We start from the raw sequence: 27626 nt of genomic DNA on the forward strand, positions 1-27626 counted from the left end.
ATATACTCCATGGGCAGAGAAACCCCATATCTCTTAGGCCAAGTGGATTCCTTTTTGAATGACCCCAATATTTACTGTGCCAGGGCAGGAGGGGAAAAAAAAAAAAGCAAAAAGCACAAAACATTGTTTATTTTTTATATATTATTTTTATCTTCATGTACTATTATTATTAGTTTTATTTACCTATCTATTTTTGGTCGATTTCTTTGTTTTGGTGTGGTTATTGAAGTTGTTGCCCCCACTTATACTTATTTTTTTTCTCTTCTTTTCTTTTCTTTCTTTATGTGCTCTGCCATGTTTCTTATCTCAAGACCATGGCAGTTTTTTGTTTGTTTGTTTGTTTGTTTTTTTCATGGTGCTTATCGTTATTGTTGGAGTCCTCACTGGATATTTGACACTTCTTTTTGTAGTGGTGGAGTGTTTCACCTTCTTTTTCTCCTTCATCTCTCAAACCGATGACGAGAGCCTCTAGAAGAATTCCACTTATTTTCGGCGTTATTAGACTTTTACCCCAGTTTATTACTTTTCTCTTCTTCAAACAAAACCATGTAACTTGAACTAGCTAGTCCTGCCTCCCAGTTAGAGGGGGAAATAAGGGAGGCACCAGGACCAAACAGGTGCAAGACTACTAAGTAGTAGGCTAGGTATAGAGGGGACCACATATTCTAGCAGCCCTTGGGGTGAGGGAAGAAGATATGGGAGGTAGGACAAAAACGGAGGTGTAGGGAGGACAAACTGGTGATGGGAATCCCCCTGATTTTATGTAAATATGTACCTAAAATATTATTGTCAACAATATGTAAGCCACTATGATCAAAATAAAAATTATATTAAAAATATACCAGTATATCTTTTAAATAAGAAAGCATAAAAGTACATTACTCTTTCTAAACATATTCAATATTTTTGCTTGTTTGTTTTGTTTTGTTTTTGGGCCACACCTGGTGACGCTCAGCCGTCACTCCTGGCTATGCACTCAAAAATCGCTTCTGGCTTGTGGGACAATATGGGAAGCTGGGGGATCGAACCGTGGTTCATCCTAGGGTACCACATGCAAGGCAGCCTTACTGGTTGCACCACCGCTCTGGCCCCCATATTCAATATTCTTAAAGAATACATATATACACATATATCATTTAAATGAGAAAGTATGGGGACAGAGAGATAGCATGGAGATAAGGCATTTGCCTTGCATGCAGAAGGACGGTGGTTCAAATCCCGGCATAAATTTCTGAATGTAGAGCCAGGAGTAACCCCTAAGTGCTGCCGGGCGTGACCCAAAAACCAAAAATAAATGAAATATAAATGAGAAAGTATAAAAGTTCATTGCTCTTCCTCAACAAGATGTACCAATAATGGAAAGAATCAATATATGGACAGTATAATAGTAATCACTACATTGTTATTCACTTTAAATTTTCAATTTTTATAATGGTTAAAAAACTAAATAGTGATATCTGCTGCAATAGGAAAGTAAGTTGTTTAAGTAAAACCATTAAAATATGTTAAGTAGGGGCCTGAGCAATAGCACATCGGTAGGGCGCTTTCCTTGCATGTGGTTGACCCAGGATAAATCTGGGTTTGTTCCCTGGCATCTCATATGGTTTCCCCAAGCCAGGAGCTATTTCTGAGCACGCATAGCCAGGAGTAACCCCCGAGCGTCACTGGATGTGGCCCAAAAACAAAAGGTGAAAACAAAAAAATATGTTAAGCAATTTGTATGGATGCAATCAACTGACAACCCAATAATAAATACCTTGGCAATAGCAGTTTGTTTAAACATTCGTGTAATCAATCCCATGACAGTATCGCGAGAAGCAGAACTTGGAGCTCTTATTAATTTTTCCCATTCTTCAAAGCTGGTATTCAATTCCTATATAAGAGAAAAAGTTCATAAATAAGGCATAAAAGACAGAACAAGTAATGCATTCATATTCTTTTTATATAACTTTAAAAAACCTTAAGTATACCAATATGTCAATTAAAAGCAACCCAAAAATAAGGACCAGGGAGATAGTTCAAAGGGCTACAGTGCATGTTTTGCATGATGGAATCCAGAGTTTGTTCCCTACCACCTCATGTTTTCCTGGACACCACTGGGAGTGGACCCCAAACAAAGGAAAAAGCAACATGGAGATAGCTCAGTCTCATGACTGTGCTAATGACAGAAACCAGTGCTATGGTTTTCTGAGAAGCAAGCTCTCTGCTCATACCATAATCAAAAAGACTGCAGCTTTCCTTCAATGAGGCCAGACTGATAGTACAGCAGGTAGGGCATTTACTTTGCATGCTGCTGACCTGGGTTGGTTTTACCAGCATTGCTATGGTCCTCCAAGCTGACCAGGAGTGATCCTTGAACACAGAGCTGGAGTAAGCCTGACCATCAAAGGTGTGCCCCCCAAAAAACAAAACAAAACAAAACTAAACTAAACAGAACTGCAGCTTCCTCTTCATGTCATCCTTGTGCAGGGGCTATGCTAATCTTCTTTGATTCGTTCCAATTTTAGTATATGTGTTGTCAAAGCAAGCACAACTGCAGCTTCCTCTTACTGGAAAATATTTCGTAAATTACTTGGGGAATGAGTTATTGCACAGCGGGTAGAGCGTTTTCCTTGCACACAGCCGACCCAGGTTCAATCCCCATCATCCTACATGGACCCCCGAGACTACCAGGAGTGATTTCTGAGCACAGAATCAGGAATAACTTCTGAGTGCCACTGGGTGTGGCTTTAAAAAAAGATTTTGTAAAATACAGACACAATTTTAAACAGATTAGGACTGGAGCACAGTGGGTAGAGTATTTGCCTTGCACGGGCAGACTGGGTTTGATCCCCAGCATCCCATATAGTCCCCTGGGCCAGCCAGGAGCAATTTCTGAGTGCAGAGCCAAGAATAACCCCTGAGTTAGCTGGCTGTGACCCCAAACCAAAAAAATTAATAAATTAAATAAATTAAACAGATTAAAGCAGGGCAATGAAACATGTAAGGTAAAAACATTTTTATTAAATGATTTTATTTAAATAAACATAATAACAGAGTAGTAGATATAAATGAAATATAGTTTTATTTTACTATTATGTTCCTTCTAATGCTAAAATAAATGAATGGGTAAACTCAGTTTATTTTTGTATCAGTAATACAATGTTTGGGGCTAGATCGCTAGTAAAAGGATTAAGCACTTGCCTTACAAATTAAACTGACCTTGGTATGATCCCTGGCACCAATATATGATCCCAATTCCTGCCTGCCTGGAATGACCCTTGAACACCAGTAGATGTGGCCCAAAACACCACCCCTTCCCAGATCAAAAATCCCCATGTTTGTAATGTCTACAAAATGATTGCTCTAAGACAGTTATAGCCAGAGTGGAAGAAATTTAAGAGAATATATAAGCACTTTACTCACCAAAATGTAAGTGTAAATAAAGATTAGGTAAAATAAAATTTGGCTTTCTAATATTCTGAGCATATTTTACAACATGCTCAGAGAATTTTAGGATTACAAAACAGGATTATAAATTTAAATTATCCTGGAAGGCAGATATTTATACTTAAGAAAACTTAGGGTCCAGAGCAACAGCACAGCAGCTTGGATGTTTCCTGGTTTGAATCCTAGCATCACATATGGTCACCTGAGCCTGCCAGGAGTAATTTCTGAACATAGAGCCAGCAGCACCACCAGGTGTAACCCCCCCAAAAAAAACTAAAACCAAAAACAAAATCATAGAGCAAGACACATTTCCCTTTAAATTTATTTTATTTTAATTCTTTCACATCTTATAATTAAAATTATTACTTTTGGAAGGGAGCACAACTGGCAATGGTCAGGGATTATTCCTGGCTCTATATTCAAGAATTACTCCTGGCAGTGCATGGGGGACCACATGGAATACCAGGGGTCAAACCCAGGTCAATCTCATGTAAGCTCCCTACCTGCTATACTATCACTATCCAGTCTTAAAATTCTTAGTAGTGATTCTTTGTTGCAATAATTCTTTTGTTCTATATTCAGCAGAAATATTTTTAAAACTCTAGCATATTGAGTCTTTCCATATTAATTTGATGAATAAAGTTAAATTCTTCTTGCTCTATACTTGAAATGATACATGGCCAGCTTAATTCTCTATTAATTAAGCCTATTTTAAGAAAGTGAACATTTCCTTCTGTGAAATATAAAAAATGTACAATCTTTCATAACATAATTAAAAATGGTTTAAAATAAGGCTTCCAATCAAGCAAGAGTTCTCACCTTAGCTGCTGCAGGCAAAACATCAAATGGAATACGCTGTCTGATTTTGGGGGGCAGCTGGGTTAAAACTTCATTCTTTAATCTTCTAATCATTATGTCGCTTAATAACTGATGAAGTTCATTAAGATTTGATGCCCCTCTACAATCCCACTGAGATCTTTTGCCAAAATATCTGTTAATATGAAGAAATAACAAGTAGAACTAAATGCTAAAGAAAAACATTGTATTTTTTTTAAATAGTGAGCCATGAAGGTGCTTTTAGTACTACATTTTTATAAATGTAGTAGGCTGAGCCCATAGAAATAGTAATGAAAAATAGTATACATTACTCTAAGTTATAGAAAATGTTAGTATTTAAATGCCCTGCTCAAACCCATATTTCCCAAAGTGGACGCTACTGCCCTCTGTAGTCACTGAAGTGATGGGAGGGTAGAGGTATTGTCTTGGGGCAATTCATTTTGTTTGTGTAAAAAAGGTAGATTTCCAGGGGACACTGATTTTATTTTTTTAATGAAAGGGAGCAGTAGGCTAAATAACAAAATGTACTATTAATGATGAATAGACAGCAGGGATGAACTGATAACAAAATACTTTCATACATAGCAGTATATTCAACTTGTCCATCTCAAACCATCTGTCGATATACCAGCCCATTCATATCATAACCCAAACCCTCTAAAAAATTTTCCAATTTCTCTAAGAGAAAATATTATCTTCTACTTGATATTGATCTACTAAGCACAGCAGATCACTTGTTGAGCTTTTCTTCCTTTCCTATTGGATTGACACTGAAATAAATATGCATATATACATATATATTTTTTACTTTCAGAGTTGTCTATTCCTTTTTTAGTATTTATTTAAACGTCATGATTACAAACTTGATTGTAGTTGGGTTTCAGTCATAAAACGAACATCTCCCTTCACCAGTGCAACATTCCCATCACCATTGCCTCCATCTCCCTCCCCAACCCCCGCCTGTATTTGAGACAGGCTTTCTACTTCTCTCACTCATTGACATTGTTATGATAGTTGTCAGTGTAGTTATGAAAGATATATTTTTGAAAAACCGTGAAATAATAAATAATAAAAAAAATAGAACACAGGCCCATTATAAAAGGGAAAATCCGGGGCTGTAGAGATAGCATAGCTGTAGGGTGTTTTTGCCTTGCACAGTGCCAACCCAGTATAAAACCCAGTTTGATTCCCAGCATCCCATATGGTCTCCTAAGCCTGTCAGAGGTAACTCCTGAGGTTTGCCAGATGTGACCCCCCAGTATTCTAAGCTAAAGTGATTGTAGCTTCTGTGAACTCTGAATAGAGAATCCTGGGGAAATGAAGGGCAGAGACTAGTAACTAAGTGCCCTAATTCCCCATTCTTCACTTTTTAATTTTTTTAGGGGGACACACCTGGAAGACTAAGAGACCACTCCTGATTCAGTATGAGATAACTTCTGGTGATGTTGGTGATGTTCAGGGGTCCAGGCAATGCCAGTAATTCAACCTAGGGCTCTTACATGCAAAGGATTCATTCATCCCATGTGCTATCTGGCCCCTAGCACTTCCTTTGACAATTACTAAATGTTTATTTGTTCATTTGGGGGGCTTCAGAATTATACCTATTGGTTGCTCTGGGATTATGCCCAAGAATGACCTCTATCAATGCTCCGAAGTGTAAGGGCCTGGACTACGGTTAGCTGAAGCAGCCCTATGCAAGGCCTCCACTTTCATGTTATTTCAATCCCTCTTTAAGTAAGTTTCTCATTGATGGCAGCTGAATGGAACCAAACATTTTATTATATAGTACTTCCATTCATCTACTATACTTTGTTAATTGTTATTACTCCTTGATGTTTATTATAAAAACCCATTCAAAAGAAGTTAACAAGTTTCAAGTTCTCAAATTGACACCTATTTGTGCTAAAATAACACCAAAGTCCCATTAAAGTTATTGTTATTTAATTTGGGGGAGAGGGGTTGGGCCTCACCCAGTAGTACTTAGGAAATGATCTAATTCAGTGTTATGGGTCACTCCCAGGAGTGCTTAGGAAACTATGCAATGCCAGAAATCAAATCCAGGCTTCTCACATACAAAGCACCTGCTCCAGCCCGTTGAGCCATTTCTTTAGCCATAATTTTTATGAAGCATGTGTTTTCTTTATTGATGAACTACATCCCTGGCAGGTTTTCAATATTAGTAACTAAAATATAACCTAAAAGGATTTTTTTCTTTATTTGCTAAAATCTATTTCTGTTGTTTGGACCTTTGGAAGCTAATTGTTAATTTTGTTTAAGTAGTGCTTTGTCACCACAGGAAATCTTTTTAAGCCAACTGTTCTTGATTCCTAAGTTCAATGGATCCATAAGCTTTTACTACCTGCCTATTCATAATGTTAACAACTTGTAATCTTACTTTAATTCTAATTCTAAAGCAAAGTTCTACATTAAATGTATTTTAAGGGGCCAGAAAGATAGCATCTAGGTAAGGTGTTTGCCTTGCATGCAGAAAGTCAGTGGTTCAAATCTGGGCATCCCATATGGTCCCCTGAGCCTGCCAGGAGCGATTTCTGAGTGTAGAGCAAGAAGTAACCCCTGAGAACTGCCAGGTGTGACCCAAAAACCAAAAAAAAAAAAAAAAAAAGTATTTTAAGGGTCTGGAGTGATAGCACAGCAGTAGGGCATTTGCCTTGCACGTGGCCAACATAGGACTGACCACAGTTCTAGTCCCAGCATCCCATATGGTCCCCTAAGCCTGCCAGGGCAATTTTTGAGCACAGATCCAGGATAAGTCCTGAGCACTGCCAGGTGTGACACAAAAAACAAAAATAAATAAATAAATAAATACATTTTAAATTATAGTTCCCCTTCTTTTGCCATGTCAGCCACTGTTTACTTGCCCATGTTACATTTTCTAAGTATTTCTTGAAATCATTTATCCTATAATATTTCTCTCTGAATATCTCTCTGTCTCTTTGTAATTGTTGTTTGTTTTTTTGGGGGGGCCACAACTGGTGGTGCTCAGTGTTTACTCCTGGCTCTGTGCTCAAAAATTGCCTTCCTGGGGTGTAGGGGGTTGCATATATATGCTAGACAAGTAAGTCCTGTACTATCCCTCAAGGTCTTAGTTTTAAAATAAATGTTTTATTACCAACAACAAAGCAATGAAAATAGCTACAGTCAAGTGTACTCTAGAAGTAATTCATTTTACCCTCACAGCTCTTTCTGATAAAGTAGCAATTTCCTTCCTACTTTATGGACGAAGAAAGGAAGCATAGCAAGGTTGAAGAATTTGTCCAGCATTTCATAAATGACAACAGTACTTCAATTTAAAATTGGCAGGTTATCTACAAAATCTTGCTTGATAAAATCCTACTCATACAAAATTTTGGGAGCCTGGATGATTTTACTTTGAGTTAATTTCTGTGTATAAAAGAAGAGGAGACAGAAATAAAAAACATAGGTGCAGACAGAAGAAAAGGAGAAACAGAAGGATGCACAAAAGCAGAAAATTCTTAGACTAGGAAACATTCTGACTTTATGACTTGGCCTTTCTGTTCCCTACCTTTTGTTTTCTAAATATGCAAAATGGAAGGATCTACTAAACTGGGGGAAGTGGTTGTGCCAATCACACAAATGTTCATAATAAATAGTTATATATATATATATATATGAAATATTGAAGATAGTGGTAAATAAAAATTGAAGTTACACAGTTATATAACAGATTATGCATATGACAACAGCTCCAAAATATTTTGATAACAATTGATAAATTTGATAATATTGGAGTAAAATGGCAAAAGATTAAAAAGGATAAGGGGGAAATGGAGCTTTCATTTTCACACCTTTCACACATTTTTGTCTTTCAGGTTGCTTATAAGCAAATAATACTTTGCAATTCATACAAAATTCAATGAAAGACAAAGAATCCATACCTTACTGGCTCTCTATTTCATACAGCAGTGATATCCAGGGTGCAGGGAACAGGTGACCCACAATCCCACCTCTACTCCTAGAGAAGCCTAAGTGCAATGACTGAATATAGAAAGAAAGTTTATTCTACTTTTGTATCAGTTCTTTTAGATTTTCTTTACTGTAAACTTTAGGCTTATAATAACACCATGAATCTAATTAGCAGAAAACATAATAAATGCACTGGCAATTTGCTAAAAATAATAATTTTAAATGGGGGTGGGCTGGAGTACTGCAAAGTAAGGCATTTGCCTTGTATGTGGCCGGCCTGGGTTCAATCCCAGGCATTCCAGATGGTCTCCCCAGCACTGCCAGGAGTAATTTCTGAGTGCAGAGATAGGATTTACCTTTGAGCACTGCCAGGTGTGGCCCAAAGAACAACACAACATTTAACAACAAAAGTTTTAAAATGGGATATGTGAAAAGTTGGGAACATTAGCAAGCAGAGCTGAGCAATGCATAATAGTGTGGGTGGTTAGGGGACCCTTTTAAGAATGAAACACCTAATGTTTATGACAGCATTATAATAAGAAATTAGATACGCTGGAGCTGGAAAGATAGCACAGTGAAGGCATTTGCCTTGCATGCAGCTGATTCAGGACAGAATCAGCACTTTCATGATAACTTGCTAATACAAGGAAATAGGATAATTTAGTTGCTACTCAACACAGTTGAAATATAATTTCAATAGTAAAATAGTGAAGAAGAAAATCTAAAAAGCAAACAAAAAGTTACAGTAATAATATTGTTATAATATCATTACTTGGTAATATTGAATGACTTCATAAATTACAAGTATGACAGATATAAACATAAAGCAACAAGTATTTTACCAAAGGCCTCCTCATGGACAAACTATAAAATTAAATGGCTAAAAATTAAAGAATTAAAGTCTCAAAGTCTAAATAAGAAAATAGAAATATACAAAGCATGACAACCCCATGGAAATGAAAGTACTATAATTTAGTTTATTCAAAAATGTAAATAGACAAAACAAAGAGTTAGAGGAGAAACCTCAAGATTAAGACAATTCTAAGAGATACCTTTCATTTGTTAAATATAAATCTTAACTGAGTCCTGATGAAATAGTATGGGAAGAATATTTGAAAAATCTCTAAATTTAGAGTATCCACATAATAACTGGGAATTTAAACATTTACTGAAATTTTAATGATAGGAACAGACTATTTTTATTTCTTATGATGATAGCTCAATCATAATTATTTTTAATGTGTCCCTATTCTTTAGTGATAGCTAAGTAAAATATTTTGTGAATATAATTTGCTTTAAACAAATATGGCGTAGGGCATCCAGATAGGAAGGAAAGAATTCAAGCTCTCACTATTTGTGGATATGATACTATATTTAGAAAAACAGAAAAGATCTACAAAAAAGCTTCCACTAACAATATATTTCTATAGTAAAGTGGCAGGACATAAAATTAATACACAAAAGTCCATACCTTTCCTATATAAAAATAATGAAAGAGAAGATATTTTTAAAAATCCCATTCACAATGGTGCCTCAAATCAAATTCCTTGGAATCAACTTAACTAAAGAGCTGAAAGACCTATACAAAGAAAATTACAAAACACAGGGCCGGAGTGATAGTGTGGTGGTAGGGCATTTGCCTTGCATGTGGCCGATCCAGGACAGACCTGGGTTTGATCCCCTGCATCCCATATGGTCCCCCGAGCCAGGAGCAATTTCTGAGTGCATAGCCAGGAGTAACTCCTGAGCATCACCAGGTTTTGCCCTGAGATAGATCCCCAGGTATATAAGTTTTTTTGTTTCGGTTTTTTTTTTTTTTTTTTATAAAGGAGCAAAAAAAAAAAAAATAAAGTGGAGCACGGAAAGTCTCTTCAACAAATGGTGCTGTGAAACCCGGTCAGCTACATACAAGAAACTGAATTCAGACCTCGTTTTAACACCAAGAACAAAGGTCAAATCAAAATGGTTAAAGACCTTTATATCAGATGTGAAACCATAAAGTACACAGAGAAAAATGTAGGCAGAACTCTCCATGATATTGAAACAAAAGGCAACTTCAAGATGAAAAACTAATGATCAAGTGGAAGCAAAGATAAGAAAATGGGACTATTTAAACTAAGAAACTTCTGCACCTCGAACAAAAAGATGGCCAGGATAGAAGACCACTAAAAGAATGAGAGAAATTATCCACCCAATACTCATCTAATAAGGAATTAATATCTACAATATATAAGGCACTGGTAATGCTTAACAAGAGGAAAATATCTAACCCCATCAAAAAATGGGGAGAAGAGGGGCCGGAGTGATAGCGTAGCAGTAGGGTGCCTGCCTGGCAAGCAGCTGACCCAGGACAGACCTGGATTCAATCCCCGGTGTCCCATATGATCCCCCAAGCCAGGAGCAATTTCTGAGCGCATAGCCAGGAGTAACCCCTGAGTGTCACCAGGTGTGGCTCCCCCCCCAAAAAAATGGGGGAGAAGAGATGAACAGAAATGTCCTCAAAGAAGAAATATAGGTGGCCAAAAAGTACATGAAAAAATGTTCCACATAATCATCAGGGAGATAAAAATCAACACAACAATGCGATAGAATCTCAGAGCAGAGAGCCTGGTACATAACAGGAAGATCAAGAACAACCAGGGCTAGTGTGTATGCAGGGAGAAAGAAACTCTCATTCACTACTCATGAGAATGTTGACTGGTCCAGCCTTTTGGAGAAACAATATGGACTTTCCTAAAAAAAAGAAAAGGTAGAAATTAGCTTCTGTTTGAACCAGCAACACCACTCCTGGGAATATACTCTAGGGAGCCAAATATACAATATACAATGCAGAAAAGGCATCTGCACTCCTATGCTCATTGCAGTTCTATTTACATTAGCCATAATTTGTAAACAACCCAAGTGCCCAAGAACAGATGAGTGATTAAAGAAACTATGGTACTTCTACACCATGAAATACTGTGCAGTTGCCAGGAAAAATGAAATATGATATTTGCTTATATAGAGATACATATGGAGAGTATCATGCTGAGTGAAATGAGTCAAAGGGTGATGGACAGATAAAGAAAGATCACACTCAGGGCTGGAGCAGGGGTACAAGCAATAGGGCATTTGCCTTGCACGTGCTAACCTAGCACGGACCACAGTTCGATCCCTACCATCTCATATGGCTCCCCAAGCCAGGAGCAATTTCTGAGCACATAGCCAGGAGTAACTCCTCAGCATCACTAGATGTGGCCCACAAAGCCAAAAAGAAAAAAAGAAATGCAGAGTGGAAAGTACAGTTAAGAAAGATGGTAAAATTCTCCTAGAGAAATACCCTAGGAACACAAAAAAGCAATACAAAAATCCCTTCCACACACCTATAATCATCACAGCACTATTACAATAGCCAGAATCTAGAAACAACCCAGATGCCTGACAACAGATGAGTGGCTAAAGTAACTGTGGTACACATACACAATGGAATACTATGCAGCCATCCAGAGAGAGAAATCATGAAATTTTCCTATACATGGATGGCCATGGGCAATATTATGCTGAGTGAAATGAGTCAGAGGAAGAGAGAGACACACAGAATATTCTCACTTATATATGGGTTTTAAGAAAAATAAAAGACATTATTCTAATAATGCCCAGAGATGAGGGCTGGAAGGACGGGCTCACAATATGAAGCACACCTCAAGGAGGTGTGAGTGCAGTTAGAACACTAACTACCACCATAACAATGTTAAGTGAGTGAGAGAAGTAAAATGCCTGTCTCGAATACAGGCAGGGATTGTGGGTGGAGGGAGATGGGGTCCATTGGTGGTGGGAATGTTGCACTGGTGAAGGGGGTATTTTTTTTGTGACTGAAACCCAAGTACAGTCATGCTTGTAATCATGGTGTTTAAATAAAGATATATATAAAGAAAGATGGTAATAATACTCGAAAATTATCACCCTGGACAAAAATTGGTAATTGAAAGAAAGTAAAGTAATATACATAACTCCTTCAATATTCAATAACAGTATTGTAAATCATGATGCCTAAGAAGAAAATGGAGAAAAATACAAACACACACACACACACACACAGGAAGAGGGGGGGTTAAGGGATAAAGAAAGACAGAAAAGGGGCCGGAGAGATAGCATGGAGGTAAGGCATTTGCCTTTCATGCAGGAGGTCATCGGTTCGAATCCCGGCGCCCCATATGGTCCCCTGTGCCTGCCAGGAGCAATTTCTGAGCCTGGAGCCAGAAATAACCCCTGAGCACTGCCGGGTGTGACCCAAAAACCACAAAAAAAAAAAAAAAAAAGAAAGAAAGACAGAAAAGAGAAAGACATAGGAGCAGGCTGAGGGTGAAGGTGGATGAGTTAACAGGAAGATAATGCATCTAAAGATGAATAAAATTGAGGTTTAGAAAGGTTAAGTCACTTGTTTCTTTAAACTACAACACTCAAAATGAATGAGCATTAAATAAAATATGTTTTTATTTTAGGGTCACACTTCACAATGCTCAGGAATTATTCCTGGCTCTGCACTCAAGAATTCCTGATTATGATCAGGGATCCATATAGGATGCTGGGGATCAAGCCATATGCTCAGCCATATGCAAGACAAATACCCTACTATTGCTCTGGCCCCAATAAAATAGCTCTTATACCACTTTTCTTCATTCCTTTTCTAGTATTTTAATTACTTAGTAATTCAATGTCTAGGATTATGTGATAAACCAATTAGAATAAATGAACTTTAAAAAGTTGATAGTAATTAGTAAGCTGACTCTTTCTTGTTTCCTTTTTTTTTTTTAAATAATTTTAATTTTGACCAAAATGGATTACAAATCTTTCAAAGTAATATTTTAGGTACATAGTGATATTGAACCAAGGGCATTCCCACACCAATGTTGGTCTCCCTCCACCCTTGTTCCCAGCATGCATCCCATATCCCCCTCTTTTGACCCCCGGGCTGCTAGTATAAGTGGTCCCCTCTGTGCCTAGCTTGTTGAGATTGGGTATCCATTCTGTTATGGTTGGCTTTGAATTTGGTGTTTAGGTCTGGTCATTTTTTATTTCTACTTAATGTTAATATGACTGTTTGGTTTCTTTTTATCCATGGCTTATTTTTCTATATTCCCATCACTGCTTTTTTGCTTAGAGATTCCAACAGATTTGCTAGCTTCCAAAAGGTCTTACGAACACATAAAATGAACGTTTTCTTTTTTGCTTTTTTCCTGGTGGCCTCCCTCCTACAGCCTTCTGTTCTAGCCAATCTGGCCTGGTTTTTCTTTAGGCAAGATGCAGAGCTCATTCCTAGTTTTCTTTCCCATTCTGCTCTTTTTTGATTAGTAAATTTCTGAATTTCATGACTTTTAGTTCTTGAGTATTATGTGTTGTGAATATATAAAAAAAAAAGGTGACAGAATAGTATGATTAAAGCCCTGCCAATCTCTCTTCACAAGCTTCAAAATTTGTCAACTCAGAATCAGTCTTATATTTAACTATACTCCTCTGTAACTCTCTTGCCCCATGTTATTTTTTCTAGTGACTTTTCTTTTCTTTATTATATATTTTTAATTAAAAAACAAACAAAAATCACTGAGATACAAAGTTAAAAAGTTGTTGATAATCAAGTTTTAGTCATACAAATTGTCAAAACCCATCCCTTTACCAGAGTTCATTTCCTGCCAGCAATTTCCCAAAGTACAATTTCCTCAATTACATGTAGATAATGTTATAATCATAAATAAATTACTAGATCTATAGAAAAGAGTAGAAATTTTAAAATGAAAATAATTTACTTCTAGTAGGAGTATCATTTTCCCATTTAATTTATATGTGTTATATTTTTATTTTATTGTTCTAGACAAATTCATATAGTATATGAATACACAATAAGCCAAAGGTTATCTCCTTATTAAATTTTACTTCTAACACTAGTTTTACTTTCTGAAGCCATTTAGATAAAAGTTTAATTTCTTTGAAACATGACAGATTATTAAATATTTAAAGACCTGTCCCTTTTAGGTCCTCTTTTATTTTTTAATTCCTATAAGCTTTGTAAGATCAAGCACTACGTCTTCTTCATCTTATACTGCCAGAAGTTCTGAAATACTGTCTTAAATATAGCATGTCATCAATAATATTAGGCATTTGTAGAGCTGAATATGAGAAATCCTCTCATTACTCTGGTTCTCAGACAGGTTTTCATTTGTTAATCATTCTTGAAAAGTGATAGTTATCTCCCTCTAGGTTGTCATATTCTTGTCTCCAATGACCTTCCACAATCTTCTCTCTCCTCTCGTTACTATAACAGTTTTGAAAAAAACGTATCTACCTGATAAATTCTGACATTCTTCTCTCTACTAACTCCACTCTTCTTCCTTATTTGTGTCTTTTTTCTTAGGGCATCTTTATCGCATCAGATCTTTCAATCAACTGACTGCTCACTTTCATCATATCAATTAGAGCTTTCCTGTCTTCACCTCCTTCCCCACCTTGTTCTGATTTCGAAGTGCATAAATTAGCTTTGTTCTTAGCAAGATAGCATAATTTCACTCCTCCCACATTCATATATCACAAGCTGGGGAAAAAGGAAAAAGAAAATCTCAAATGAATTCAACTAAGAAACTTTCTAAGCCACTGCCACCAATGTTGCCCAGAGCTGCTACTTCCAAGAAGAAAACATTGCTAAAATTGCTTATCTCAAGTGATTAATCCTGCACACACCCACTATACTAATTTTGTCCCCTGTTTATCAAAATTTCACACCAGGTCAATATTCATCAAAAAAAAAACCTTCAATATTTGATTTCTAATCACATGCCTGACCTCACAGAAGAAAGTTAGTACATAAAATTTTAACTTCTTGCCACCCCAGAAACAATAGCATATTCTCAAAGGCAGAGACAAAAGGGGAAATTGTAAATAAAAATGTTTAAATGTACAAATCATAATTATTTATACTGCCATTTGTAAATAATATATATTTGTTTGAATATATATACTTTTAGTGGACAGTATTAAAATATGTATAATTGCCTAAAGGTGGGGAATAAAGATGAAAGGAATATTAGTATAGATTTTCAAATTTAAACCATGTGGAAATGTCTAAAACATAAAGAACAGAGGGGCCAGTGCGATAGTACAGGTAGGGCATTTGCCTTGCATGTGGCCAATCCAGGATGTGTCTTGGGTTGATTCCCCAATGTCCCATTAGGTCCCCCTATCCAGGAGCGACTTTGAGCACATAGCCATGAGTAACCAGTGAACATCACAGTGTGCGGCCCAAAAAACAAACAAACAAAAAACACAGAGAAATAGAGATGTTAGGGTACTTGGCCTACTCTGGTATGAAACCTGGCACCAAAAGGGGTCACTCCTGAGAGAAAGCCTAGAGGACTAGTATCTGAGCACTGACATTTTTAAAATTAAATTTTAAAATATTAAAAATGGACAGGAGCCAGAGAGACAGTACAGCGGTGGAGTATTTACCTTGCATGCAGCCGACCTGGGAAGGACCTGGTTTGATTCCTGGCATCTCATATTGTCCTCCAAGGTTGCCAGGAACAATTTCTGAGCACAGACCCAGAAGTAACCCTTGAGCATCGCCAGGTGTGGCCCCCAAACCAATCAATTATTAAATAAATAAACTGCTTTAAAAAAAAGTGAACAGGGGCTGGCGTGGTGGCTGGCGCTAGAGGTAAGATGTCTGCCTTGCCTAGCCTAGGACGGACCACGGTTCGATCCCCCGGAGTCCCATATGGTCCCGCAAGCCAGGAGTAACCCCTGAGCGTCACCGGGTGTGGCCCAAACCCCCCCCCCCAAAAAAAAAAGAACAAATTTGGACCAGAGTGATAGATAGTACAGTGAGTAGAGTGCTTGCCTTGAATGTGGATAACATGGATCAATCCTTGACATCCATATGTTCCCCTGAATATTGCCATGAAAAACTGCTGAGCTAGGCTGAACTCTGAGCACTGTTAGATATAGCTCAAAAATAAAAACAGGCCGGGCGGTGGCGCTGGAGGTAAGGTGCCTGCCTTGCCTGCGCTAACCTAGGACGGACCGCGGTTCGATCCCCCGGCGTCCCATATGGTCCCCCAAGAAGCCAGGAGCAACTTCTGAGCGCATAGCCAGGAGTAACCCCTGAGCCTCACAGGGTGTGGCCCAAAAACCAAAAAAAAAAAAAAAAAAAAAAAAAAAAAAAAAAATAAAAACAACAACAACAAAAAAAACCCAAACAAACAAAAATAAAACTTAAAGATGGGTATATGGTTCAATGCCTGCTCCCTGTAGACATGAGACCTGTACCCAATCTCTGGTACAGAAAAAAAAAAACCAACAACAACACACACACACACACACACACACACACACACACACACACACACACACAGGACAAAATCAAGTAATCTAACGCTTTAAATCCCTCTTATGTTTAAATTCACATACTGCAGAGCAAAAGGGAGGGAGAAGTGGCCAGTTTCTGCTTAATGATCGTGGAACATCAGATTAGAACAATGAAAAGTTTTGGAGATGGATAATGGTTGTATAATAATGTAAATGTACTTAACACTACTAAGCTGAATATTTAAAGACAATAATTTTTGTCACCCCCACACAAACCTAAAGCCCCACAGCTTATGTGCTATTAGTCTGTTTGTTTGTTTGTTTTTGGGTCACACCCAGCAGTGCCTAGGCGTTACTCTGTAGGCTCTACGCTCAGAAATCGCCCCTGGCAGGCTCGGGGCACCATATGAGATGCCGGGATTCGAACCACTGATCTTCTGCAGGCAAGGCAAACGCCTTACCTCCATGCTATCTCTCCGGCCCCATACTCTAAAATTTTTATAGCAGAGTAAAGCAATAGGAAAATCAATAATGTCTTTCTTTTTGGGGTTGTGGGATGTGACTAGCCAGATGCCTGGCAGTAGTGGAGGCCACTCCTCACTGTGTACTCAGGGGTCACTCCTTGTGGTTGTTAGGGAACCATATGAGGTACTAGTAATGGAAACAGGACTGGCTCGATATCAGGAAAGTATTTTAACTTCCATACTATCTCTCTGGCCCAATAAAAGATATTTTTTTAAACCACAATGCTGACAACTAAAAACCTAAATACTTTATAATGCTTTCTTACTGCTATTATGATGGATATGACTATATATGCCTGAATTCCATATTGCCTTGAGACTCTACTGCTAGCTGAAAAGTATTCAGCTGTACCAGTTCTTCAACGTTCAGCAGTCTCCTTACTCTGGTTGTAAGAAGATAAAATCTCTTTCCTAAAATGCAAATCATTTACAAGTCTCCAGTTTTCTGGGACTTGAGTCATTCACTGCACTAAACTCTAACACAGTACTCATTATTTCCCTTTCATGAGACTCATCACGGCTAATTATCATGTTAGTGTTTGATTTGAAAACACAGTGAATGCTGGGAACATATGAGTCTTGCTCCTTTAAGCATATGATGTGTGGCACATGGCATGTTGTGTAACAGGCACCTTATAAATATTTTAAATAGATAATTCAAAATTAAATCATATTCCAAATGTCTTCTAATAATGAGTAGAATAAAAATATTCATTATGTAATTAATTATGATGAATGGGCCCCAATATTTATTTTTATCTGTTGTAGGACAGTTGACTTCAATTTAGATGAAAGTTATTCAAATTTCAGACTTTTGAGCTAAATTACAGATAATAGGTAAAGATTTCTCAAAATTCTTCCATACAAAGCTGACTTTCCAAGTAGACTTTATCCTATTAATCTTTATCTAATTACTTTTCAAACTTATCTCTGCCATCCAATGTATTAACTATTTCTCTCAGCCATTTGCAAATGGAATAGACCTGACCCATATTTAGCTATGGATGAGGACATTAAATATGACAGTGATAAGGACAGAATCCAGAGCAATTCCATAAGAGATATTTCTTGAAGCTAATAGACTTTAAGAGAATGGCTATAGCTTTATTATAAATGTAACCTAGCATCTTACTGCTAATAAAATTTAGACTATTCTTTTCACCATAGAAGTGGCACAAAAATGACACCAATGAATAATTTGGGAATTTTTATAAATAATGATGAAGATATTCTAGAATGCTTTCCCCATCTCTGCTGCATTGCTAAGATTTGAACTTAGACCCTCACAAATGCAAGGCAGATTCTCTACCACTGAGCCTCTTATTCATCATTTTTTTAATTAAAGAAATTCGATGTCTAAAACTTTATTACTATTTTGGAACATTCTTAACCTTGATGGATTACATTAAATAAGAAAAATATTTCTTCCAATCATAGGCCTCAATAGGGTGGCTAATGACAACAGTATATAGGGCTGGACTGTCTATATGTCTGTCCCATTTTTCTAAATAAAAGAATATTTATTAAAGTTGCTAATTCTTAAGCCTTTTTCTGCCATGAAAAGCAGGAGTCTGACAGTGGGGACGAGAAGTGAGATTCCGAGGAAGTCATCTGACCTAAATAGGTACTAGGCAAACAAAAGGGGAGGATCAGGTGCTCTATAAAGTCTTTTCTAGAGTTGACAAGTGACTACTTTGCCTTTTCCAACTCATATTTGTATTTATAGTGTGTCCTCTAAATATAAACCAGCAAAGTAAATGATGTAGGAAATTTTAGAAACAAGTTATGGTTGTAAAAACTTTCTCTGTTCATCTCGAATCAAAGCAACTAGGTGGTTACATATATCTCGACTTTTTATTGAACTATATTTGTATTAGTAAATTTTTATTCATCATTACTTATATATTCAATAAACTTTATAAAGGAAAAGTCATATTTTAGCTGAAGCTTCACTCTACTTTATTTTGAATACAGTCCTGACATTTCAGATATAAAATATGGGTCTAGAACTGAATAAGTAACCATAATCTGCTTTCTGCAAAATTATAGTGTGAAAATCACACCTTCATAGAATCACAACAATATGGAAAAAATTAGCATTCTGCAGACTAACTTAAAATGTCAGGAAGTGCCTTGTTCTGAATCAGAGAACTGAAAAAAACCACGGTGCTTTCAAAGTCAAAAAAAGAAATAACAAACTTTTTTTTTTTTTTTTTTATTTTGGGCCACACTCAGTGATGCTCAGGGGTTACTCCCTGCTATGTGCTCAGAAATCACTCCTGGCTTGGGGGACCATATGGGATTCCAGGGGATAGAAACGAGGTCTGTGCAAGGCAAATGCCCTAGCATGCGCCACTGCTCCAGCCCCAATAACAAACTTTTGAAATAAGATCTAGAGGAAAACATCTTTTGAGAGCACAATAATTTTAAACAGCTTTCTTTATCTTTAAAATACACCAAACAGAATATAATATCAGAATCATAAAGCACTTCAGGAAGAATTTTTTTTTCCTTTGAAATAGTCTATGCATTATTGGAAAAAGTCTAATGACTTGTGTTGTCTGTTTTCATGACTTTCCTAGTCACCAGACAAAAATAAAAATGCATTCCAACACAAATCCAGTTAGTATAACTGTTTTGGTATTTTTAGCCTACAAGAATTAAATAAATTTGCCTTTGTTATTTCTGAAACAAATGCATTATGATCAATTGTGTCAACTATGTGACATATTTCCTTTAAATAAATTAAAAAAAAAAAGAATTGTACCTAATGGTTTCTTAACAATGTCTAGCTAATCACCTAGTTAGCATTACTTCTCAAAAACTACTAATGAACTAAAGAGATAGTGTGTGTGTGTGTGTGTGTGTGTGTGTGTGTGTGTGTGTGTGTGTGTGTGTGTATATATTCATTCCTCGCATATGGTTGACCTTGGTTCAATCTTGGCCGGGTGTAACCAAAAACCAAAACAAAAAAAACAAAAAATAATCCTATTAGTATTTAAGTAAAGATATTTGACTTTTTTACAGTGGCATTATGTTATGATAGCTTGGCATCACTTTTATTAAACATTTTTGTTTGTTGTTTGTTTTTGGGCCACAGCCAGTGGCAGTCAGAGGTTTCTCCTGGCTTGGTGCTCAGAAATCGCTCCTGACAGGCTCATGACACCATATGAAATGCCAGATGGAAATCGAACCCAGGTTCATGCCAGGAAGCTAGTGTGCAAGGCAAATGTCCTACTGCTGTGCTATCACTCTGGCCCCTATTAAAACTTTTTAAGTTGATCTTTCTAAATCAATTCCTATCAGCTGCTAGTAATGATAATTTATTTATCCATGTCTTTCCAATTTTACCTTTTATTTTTCTTTTGAGTAACTGAACAAAATGTTTAGTGCAAAGGTAGTACTAACAATAAATATTATCTATGAAATTTGGTGCTGGGGCCGGGCGGTGGCGCTGGAGGTAAGGTGCCTGCCTTACCTGCGCTAGCCTAGGAGAAGGACCGCGGTTCGATCCCCCGGCGTCCCATATGGTCCCCCAAGCCAGGAGCGACTTCTGAGCGCATAGCCAGGAGTAACCCCTGAGCGTTACCGGGTGTGGCCCAAAAACCAAAAAAAAAAAAAAAAAAAAAAAAAAAAAAGAAATTTGGTGCTTCATTTGATTTTGCACTTTAACCATACTGAAATATACATAAATATATCTTATGTATGAGTATATATCTAAATATACAGACATACTTTATATTTATTAAAAATTGGGGCCAGGAATATAGCTCAGTGGCAGAGAATTTGGCTTTGTAGATGTAAGGATCTGGACTCAATCACCACAAAACAAAAAAAGCTGCCATCAACTCCTACTTGGCTTGTGGGATCATATGAAATGCCAAGGATTAAACCTAGGTTAGCTGAATGCAAGGCAAATGCCCTATCCCCTGTACTATCACTCTCATCCACTACATGCTTTTTATGCACAGTCTATCCAGAAGGACACCCAAGGAAGTCTCCATATATATCATCTATGAAAAGGAAAATGGCTGGGTGGGAAGCAGAGTAGAAACCGTGCTTACTTATCATTTTAGTTTGTGTAGACTTATCTAGGTAGTCAAATAATAATTTCCAAAATACTGGGGGCAGAGCTATAACACAGTGGGTAAGACATTTGCCTTGCACATAGCCTACCAACTTCAATCCCTGGTATTCCCCAGGCACTGCCAGAAATAACCTCTGAGTGCAGAGCCAAGAATACCCCTGAAAACTGCTTGGCAAAACCAAAAAAATATTTCTTTTTCAAAAATAAAGTAAGTAGAAAGTAAATTTTCAAAATAAACTTCTATTATCTACCCCTCTTAGTTATAATAAGTCATAGATAAAAGATTTTACTTAAAAATTATTGCATAGATACCACAGTTTGAAAATTCAGGAACAAAGAGTAACTTATAATGCTTCAAGTTTATGATAAACATCTGAAGAGTCAAACTGTTTATTACCTGACACGTGCATTGCAGTATCTTTTGGCATAATCAGTCCATTTTCCAAATTTTTGTGGAAAGAGAGCTTCAATCTGCATAAAGAGCTGTAACAACACAAGTGTTTTCAGTATGTCATAATAGTCTCAAGTCAGATTACAATGAAAAATATTGTTCATAAAATAGTAAAAAGGTAAAAGAAAAATCTAGTTCTTTTCTCAAGACTCCATTCCCCCATTCTCCATCCCCTACATACTATCCTTCAAGAATAATTATTCTGGTTTTCTATGCCTATATAAACTTATGCATATATTTCCTTCCACAAGTACTATAAAAAAAGATGTTACTATATACATACTAAATCACAATTTGATTCCAAAAGTCATGTCATAGAAATGTCATTTGACACTGTGAAAGTAAATATACATATGAAATTTTACTTGGTTTTAAAATTTTTTTTATGTATTTTAGTAATAAAGCACTTTTAATTTAAAGGCTGAATAACAACCATTGTTACACAGATAGGATAAATTTAAAATTGCTCTGGGGCCAGAGCAATCGCACAGAGTGGGTAGGGTGTTTGCCTTGCATGCAGCAGAACCTAGGTTGATCCTCGACATCCCATATGGGGCCCCAAGCCCATCAGGAGTGATTCTTGAGCCTAGAGCCAAGAGTAACCCCTGAACATCATACAGTGTGGTCCAAACCCCACCCCCCAAAAAATCCAAAAACAAAACAAAACAAAACACACCACAAAAAAAAACCCAGCTTCTAACTAAGGGATGTATATAGTCTATGGTTAGATGGTAAACAGATACAAAAACTAATAAATCTGTGTTTATATTTCATACATATGAGGACATATATGATCTATATCTACCCAGCTAATCAGTTATTCATTTATATTTCTTTCTTTTTTTTTTTTTTTTTTTTGTGGTTTTTTTTTTGGGTCACACCCGGCAGTGCTCAGGGGTTACTCCTGGCTCCATGCTCAGAAATTGCTCCTGGCAGGCACGGGGGACCATATGGGACGCTGGGATTCGAACCGATGACCTCTTGCATGAAAGGCGAATGCCTTACCTCCATGCTATCTCTCCAGCCCCTCATTTATATTTCTAACAAATGAGTTTATAGGATACTTTTTTTGGGGTTTTGGGGCCACATCTGACAGTGCTCAGGGTTACTCCGAGTAGTGCTCAGGGGACCATATGAGATGCTGGTGATCAGCTGTGTCAGTTGCATACAACACAAATGCTCTACCTGTTTACTATGTATGATATACTTTTAGGAATAAAACAGGAAGGCTTAAGGAACAGACTTATTTATTTATTTATTTATTTATTTATTTATTTTTGGTTTTTAGGCCCGACCCAGCAGCACCCAGGGGTTACTCTCTGCTCAGAAATCGCTCCTGGCAGGCATGGGGGATCATATGGAATGCCAGGATTCGAACCACCGCTGGTCCTGGGTCAGCTGCTTCCAAGGCAAATGCCCTACCACTGCGCTATCTCTCAGGCCCCAGAATAGACATTTTAAAGTATAACATGTTATGATTTACCTTCTCATCAACAAAATTATAATCTTTCATTTTTAATAACTTTTAAAAATGACATATAGTACACGGAATCTATTATGCTGAGTGAAATAAGTCAGAGAGAGAGAGAAAAACGCAGAATTGTCTCACTCATCTATGGGTTCTAAGAAAAATGAAAGACATTCTTGCAATAATAATTTTCAGACACAAAAGAGAAAAGAGCTGGAAGTTTCAGCTCACCTCAGGAAGCTCACCACAAAGAGTGATGAGTTTAGTTAGAGAAATAACTACACTTTGAACTGTCCTAATAATGAGAATGTATAAGGGAAATGGAGAGCCTGTTTAGAGTACAGGCGGGGGTCAGGTGGGGAGGAGGGAGACTTGGGGCATTGGTGATGGGAATGTTGCACTGGTGATGGGTGGTGTTCTTTACATGACTGAAACCCAAACACAATCATGTATGTAATCAAGGTGTTTAAATAAAAATAAAAAAAAATAACAAAAATAAATGACATATAGTAATTGTCTTATTGTTATATTGCTTTTTCATTGTTAATTTAATATACCATTTCAAGATAATAATTTATTAAAATTAAATATATATCATTTCATTGTTTCCATCTTTATGGTTTCCATTTTAGTAGCATTTTGTATATTCACAAAAACATGCCTTCAATATCACTATCTAATTTGGGAATATTTTCAGAATTATAACAAAAAATGTATGCCCATTACCAATCATTTCCCATTCTCCCTCTATCCTAATTCAGAAAACCACGAATTTACTTTTTACTGACATTAATTTGCTAATTATATATATTTCATAAATCATACAATCAGTATGTAGCTTTGTATCTCACTTATTTCACTTCACATTATATTTTTAAAGTTTGACCATAATGCAGAAAGTTTTGGTACTTCCTTTCATTGCTTTACTTTGTTTATCTATTCATTAGCAAATGACATTTGACTTTTTCAACATTCTGGATATCATAAGTAATTCTATAATGAACATATGCATGTAGTACTTTTTGAATCTTAATTCTTTAGGGTCTGTAATTAAGAATGTAATTAATGAAACTTTTGAAAACTCAAAAACTAGCCTAAATATTTTTCAAAATAGTTTTGTAAATATACATTTATATATTACAAGATTTTCCTAAATCATCTTTTTTTTAAAAGGGAAATTAGAAATACCCTGTGAAAAAGAAACTGAAGGAAAAAATGCCAGAACATCAGATTTAGTTTCATTTATATGTTTATGCTTTAAAAAAACCCATCAAATCAATCACCTAACTATCTAATCTTATAAATTAGGGAAGAGAGGCCTGAGAGATAGCACAGCAGCGTTTGCCTTGCAAGCAGCCGATCAAGGACGTAAGGTGGTTGGTTCGAATGCCGGTGTCCCATAAGGTCCCTCATGCCCGCCAGGAGCTATTTCTGAGCAGATAGCCAGGAGGAACCCCCGAGCACTGCTGGGTGTGGCCCAAAAACCAAAAAAAAAAAAAAAAAAAAGTAATAAATTAGGAAAGAAACCAGTGAGCTAGTGCAATGGGTTAGGGGTTTGTCTTCAACATGGAAACCAAGCTTGGACCCCCAGTATCCCCATATGATTGGATTCAGGGATTCGAGCACCAGGATTGATTCTTGAGCGCAGAGTCAGGAGTAAACCTTGAGGACAATCAGGTATGCTCCCAACTCCACCCCCCACGCTATACATAGGGAAAACTAAACTCAAAACAAACATAATAAAATAAATTAAAAAATAAATACAACAGGGGCCGGAGAGGTGGTGCTAGAGGTAAGGCATCTGCCTTATAAGCGTTAGCCTAGGACGGACTGTGGTTCGATCCCCAGCTTCCCATTTAGTCCCCCCAAGCCAGGGGCGATTTCTGAGTGCAAAGCCAGCCAGGAGTAACCCCTGAGCGTCAAACGGGTGTGCCCCCAACAAACAAAAAATAAATAAGAGAATAAATAAGAATACATTAAAATAAGAGAATATAAAAACAATAGAAAAAATGTTTTAAAGATTAAAAAAAGTGACAAAGCTAGACTGATCAAAAATAAAAGAGAAAAAATGCAATTACTAAATTACGTACATAATTTTTTTGAGATCACAATAGAATTATATGTATGAACCAACATGGTTCTGATATAATTTATTATTAAATCCCAGTATTAATTAAAGTGAGAATGGAAAAAATAAGAAAGGAAAGGGAAGTTTAAGTGTCACTGTAGAAAGATAACTTTAAAGAGTCATAAATAAAATAAGAGAATGAGAGCTAAGGAACAGAAAATGTACACAATTATTAATAGTTACTGAAAAAAATCAAATATATTCTTTTGGCATTTGAGGCATTTAATTTCATTTCATTTAAAATTAAAAACTTGCTAAAAAGAAAATTAACTGTTTAAGATCAAAGAATTTTAAAGGATTTTATTACCTCTTCGGGTCTTCCCAAAGCTGGAGTTCCTGTAAGAAGAATGGCACGTATGGCTTTTTGTACTAATGGCAATAAAATCTTGGTACGGGTTGCATTTCTGGACTTCATGTAATGTGATTCATCCACTATAACTACTTTAAAGTTCTGGTCATTTAGTACATCTATCAAAGTCTCTGCATCTCTGGCTAAAAGACCATAACCCAGAATTGTCACTTTGCTAGTCGATATTCTCCTAGAAAAGAAAATCCAGAGTTTATAAAAAGTCAACCACAAATCAACATCACATTACTATTCCCCCTATTTACTGGTAAGTATATTTCGAGCACTGGAAAAATTCACTAAGGAATATAGTAAGAGCATATAAAGATTCAAGGAGTTCACATTATTTATTTTTCATTTTGATTCAAGGATTTCAAAGACTACTGAAGCTCTATGTTGACTTGTGAACAATGAAACCATAATGGTTATAAGTCATAAAGAGGTTAAAATTTTTGTGGCAAATAGATGTAGCAACATGTTGGTTTGCTCACAACACTGATCTTTAAATACATAGAGGACAGAAGATAAGCTTTTCTGCCTTTGGGAGACATATCATGAGTTTTGTCATATGATTTACTTATTTATTTTTATTGGTTTTTGGGTCACACCTGGCAGTGCTCAGGGGTTACTCCTGGCTCTATGCTCAGAAATCATTCCTGACAGGCTTAGGGATGCCAGGATTCAAACCACCGACCTTCTGCATGCAAGGCAAATGACTTACCTCCATGATATCTCTCCGGCCCCTTGTCATATGATTTACTATATTTTATGTATTGTACAAAATAAAAAATATTAGCCACTATCAACTTCTAAAGTATAATTTCCTAGGAGAGATGGGACTAGCAGACATATCTAGGGTCCTTCATGCCCAGAAATGTTGAGTACTCATTCTGCAGTTCACATAAAACATTCAAGACATATCACGTATTAGATGACATAATATATATCCCTTAGAAGCATATTATTCCCAAAATAATAAATCTAATAACCTATATTATTATAAAAGTTGAGAAGAGAAATACTTTGAAAATACTTAATTAAAATTTTTAAATGAGGTACCTAATAGAAATGGGTATAATAGTCCCAAATAAATAAGGTTCTCAAACTTAATTGGCCTACCATTCCCTTTACAAGAAAAAAAGAGGATGGATAGTACAGTGAGTAGGGTCCTTGTCTTACATATGCCTCACTCAAGTTCAAACCCTAGCACTCCATATGGGCCCCACTGAGTGTAAAACTAGGAGTAAGTCCTGAGCACTGCCAGCTAACAACCAAAAGCCAAATCAAGCAAAGCAAAATAAAACAAATCATTCAGAACACCCCTGAAAATCTATTTTTTTTAGCAAATAAAAAGTGCCCTTCAATGGCACTCTAGGAATTACTTCCCTGCTAGATCATTCATTAGGTTGGTTGGTTGGTTGGTTGGTTGGTTGGTTAGTTTTGGTGCTACTTGTGGTGGTGTTCAGTGTTCACTCCAAGGTCTGAGATGTCACTGTTGACAGTGCTCAAGGGATCCTGTGTTTGCTAAAGATCAAACCTGGGTCATCACATGCATGCAAGGCAAGTACACTACCTACTGTACTATCTCTCCAGCATATGGTCTACAGTCTTAAATCTTATTAGAAAAAGGAAATTTATAGATATATTTATTCTGACTATGGAAATAGCATCCCAATTTCCTTAAAGATAGATTTGTTTGAATTTGAGTTACAAGGCTGAAGGAGAAAAGGCCTCCATCTATTTCATGTAGTTCCTTTCTTGACATTCACAAAGGTCAATTTTATTTCTAGAAATATTTTATGTTAATAATCTTAGAGAAATCAATTGTGCCTAAATACCCCCCACAAGATTAAGTTTTAATAGATATTTATTTCAAGCAAATATTTCACTTTTTACTTGCTGCTCAGAATTTGGTAATTTTTGAGCCTCTAGAACATGGTAATTTGCATAATCCATCTAGAAATTCAATGTGATACATTTCATATTTGTTTATTCCAAAAATAAGAAAGCAAAAGGAGAAAGAAAAATACCTATATTTCGATTTTTAGAATAAGGGCTTCAAATAACTACAAAGTAA

The 27626-nt window shown here is 36.5% G+C and overlaps 1 protein-coding gene and 1 non-coding gene across 3 annotated transcripts in view; both read right to left on the reverse strand.

Annotated features, from left to right (window-relative positions):
* ZRANB3 (zinc finger RANBP2-type containing 3) overlaps positions 1-27626 on the reverse strand; it is a 189644-nt gene that overhangs the window by 87115 nt on the left and 74903 nt on the right. For both annotated transcript variants that reach the window (XM_049773619.1, XM_049773618.1), the window contains exons 4-7: positions 25511-25742; positions 21554-21639; positions 4249-4420; positions 1757-1873 (exon numbers count right to left, since the gene is read on the reverse strand). In XM_049773619.1, the coding sequence (XP_049629576.1) occupies positions 1757-1873; positions 4249-4420; positions 21554-21639; positions 25511-25742 (607 nt within the window). The remainder of the gene's footprint in view (positions 1-1756; positions 1874-4248; positions 4421-21553; positions 21640-25510; positions 25743-27626) is intronic.
* LOC126009826 (U6 spliceosomal RNA) lies at positions 2429-2531 on the reverse strand. The gene has a single exon (XR_007496019.1). It is a non-coding gene; the product is annotated as a U6 spliceosomal RNA (small nuclear RNA).

The sequence above is a fragment of the Suncus etruscus genome, chromosome 5, assembly GCF_024139225.1.
Source record: "Suncus etruscus isolate mSunEtr1 chromosome 5, mSunEtr1.pri.cur, whole genome shotgun sequence".
Taxonomy (NCBI): Eukaryota; Metazoa; Chordata; class Mammalia; order Eulipotyphla; family Soricidae; genus Suncus; species Suncus etruscus.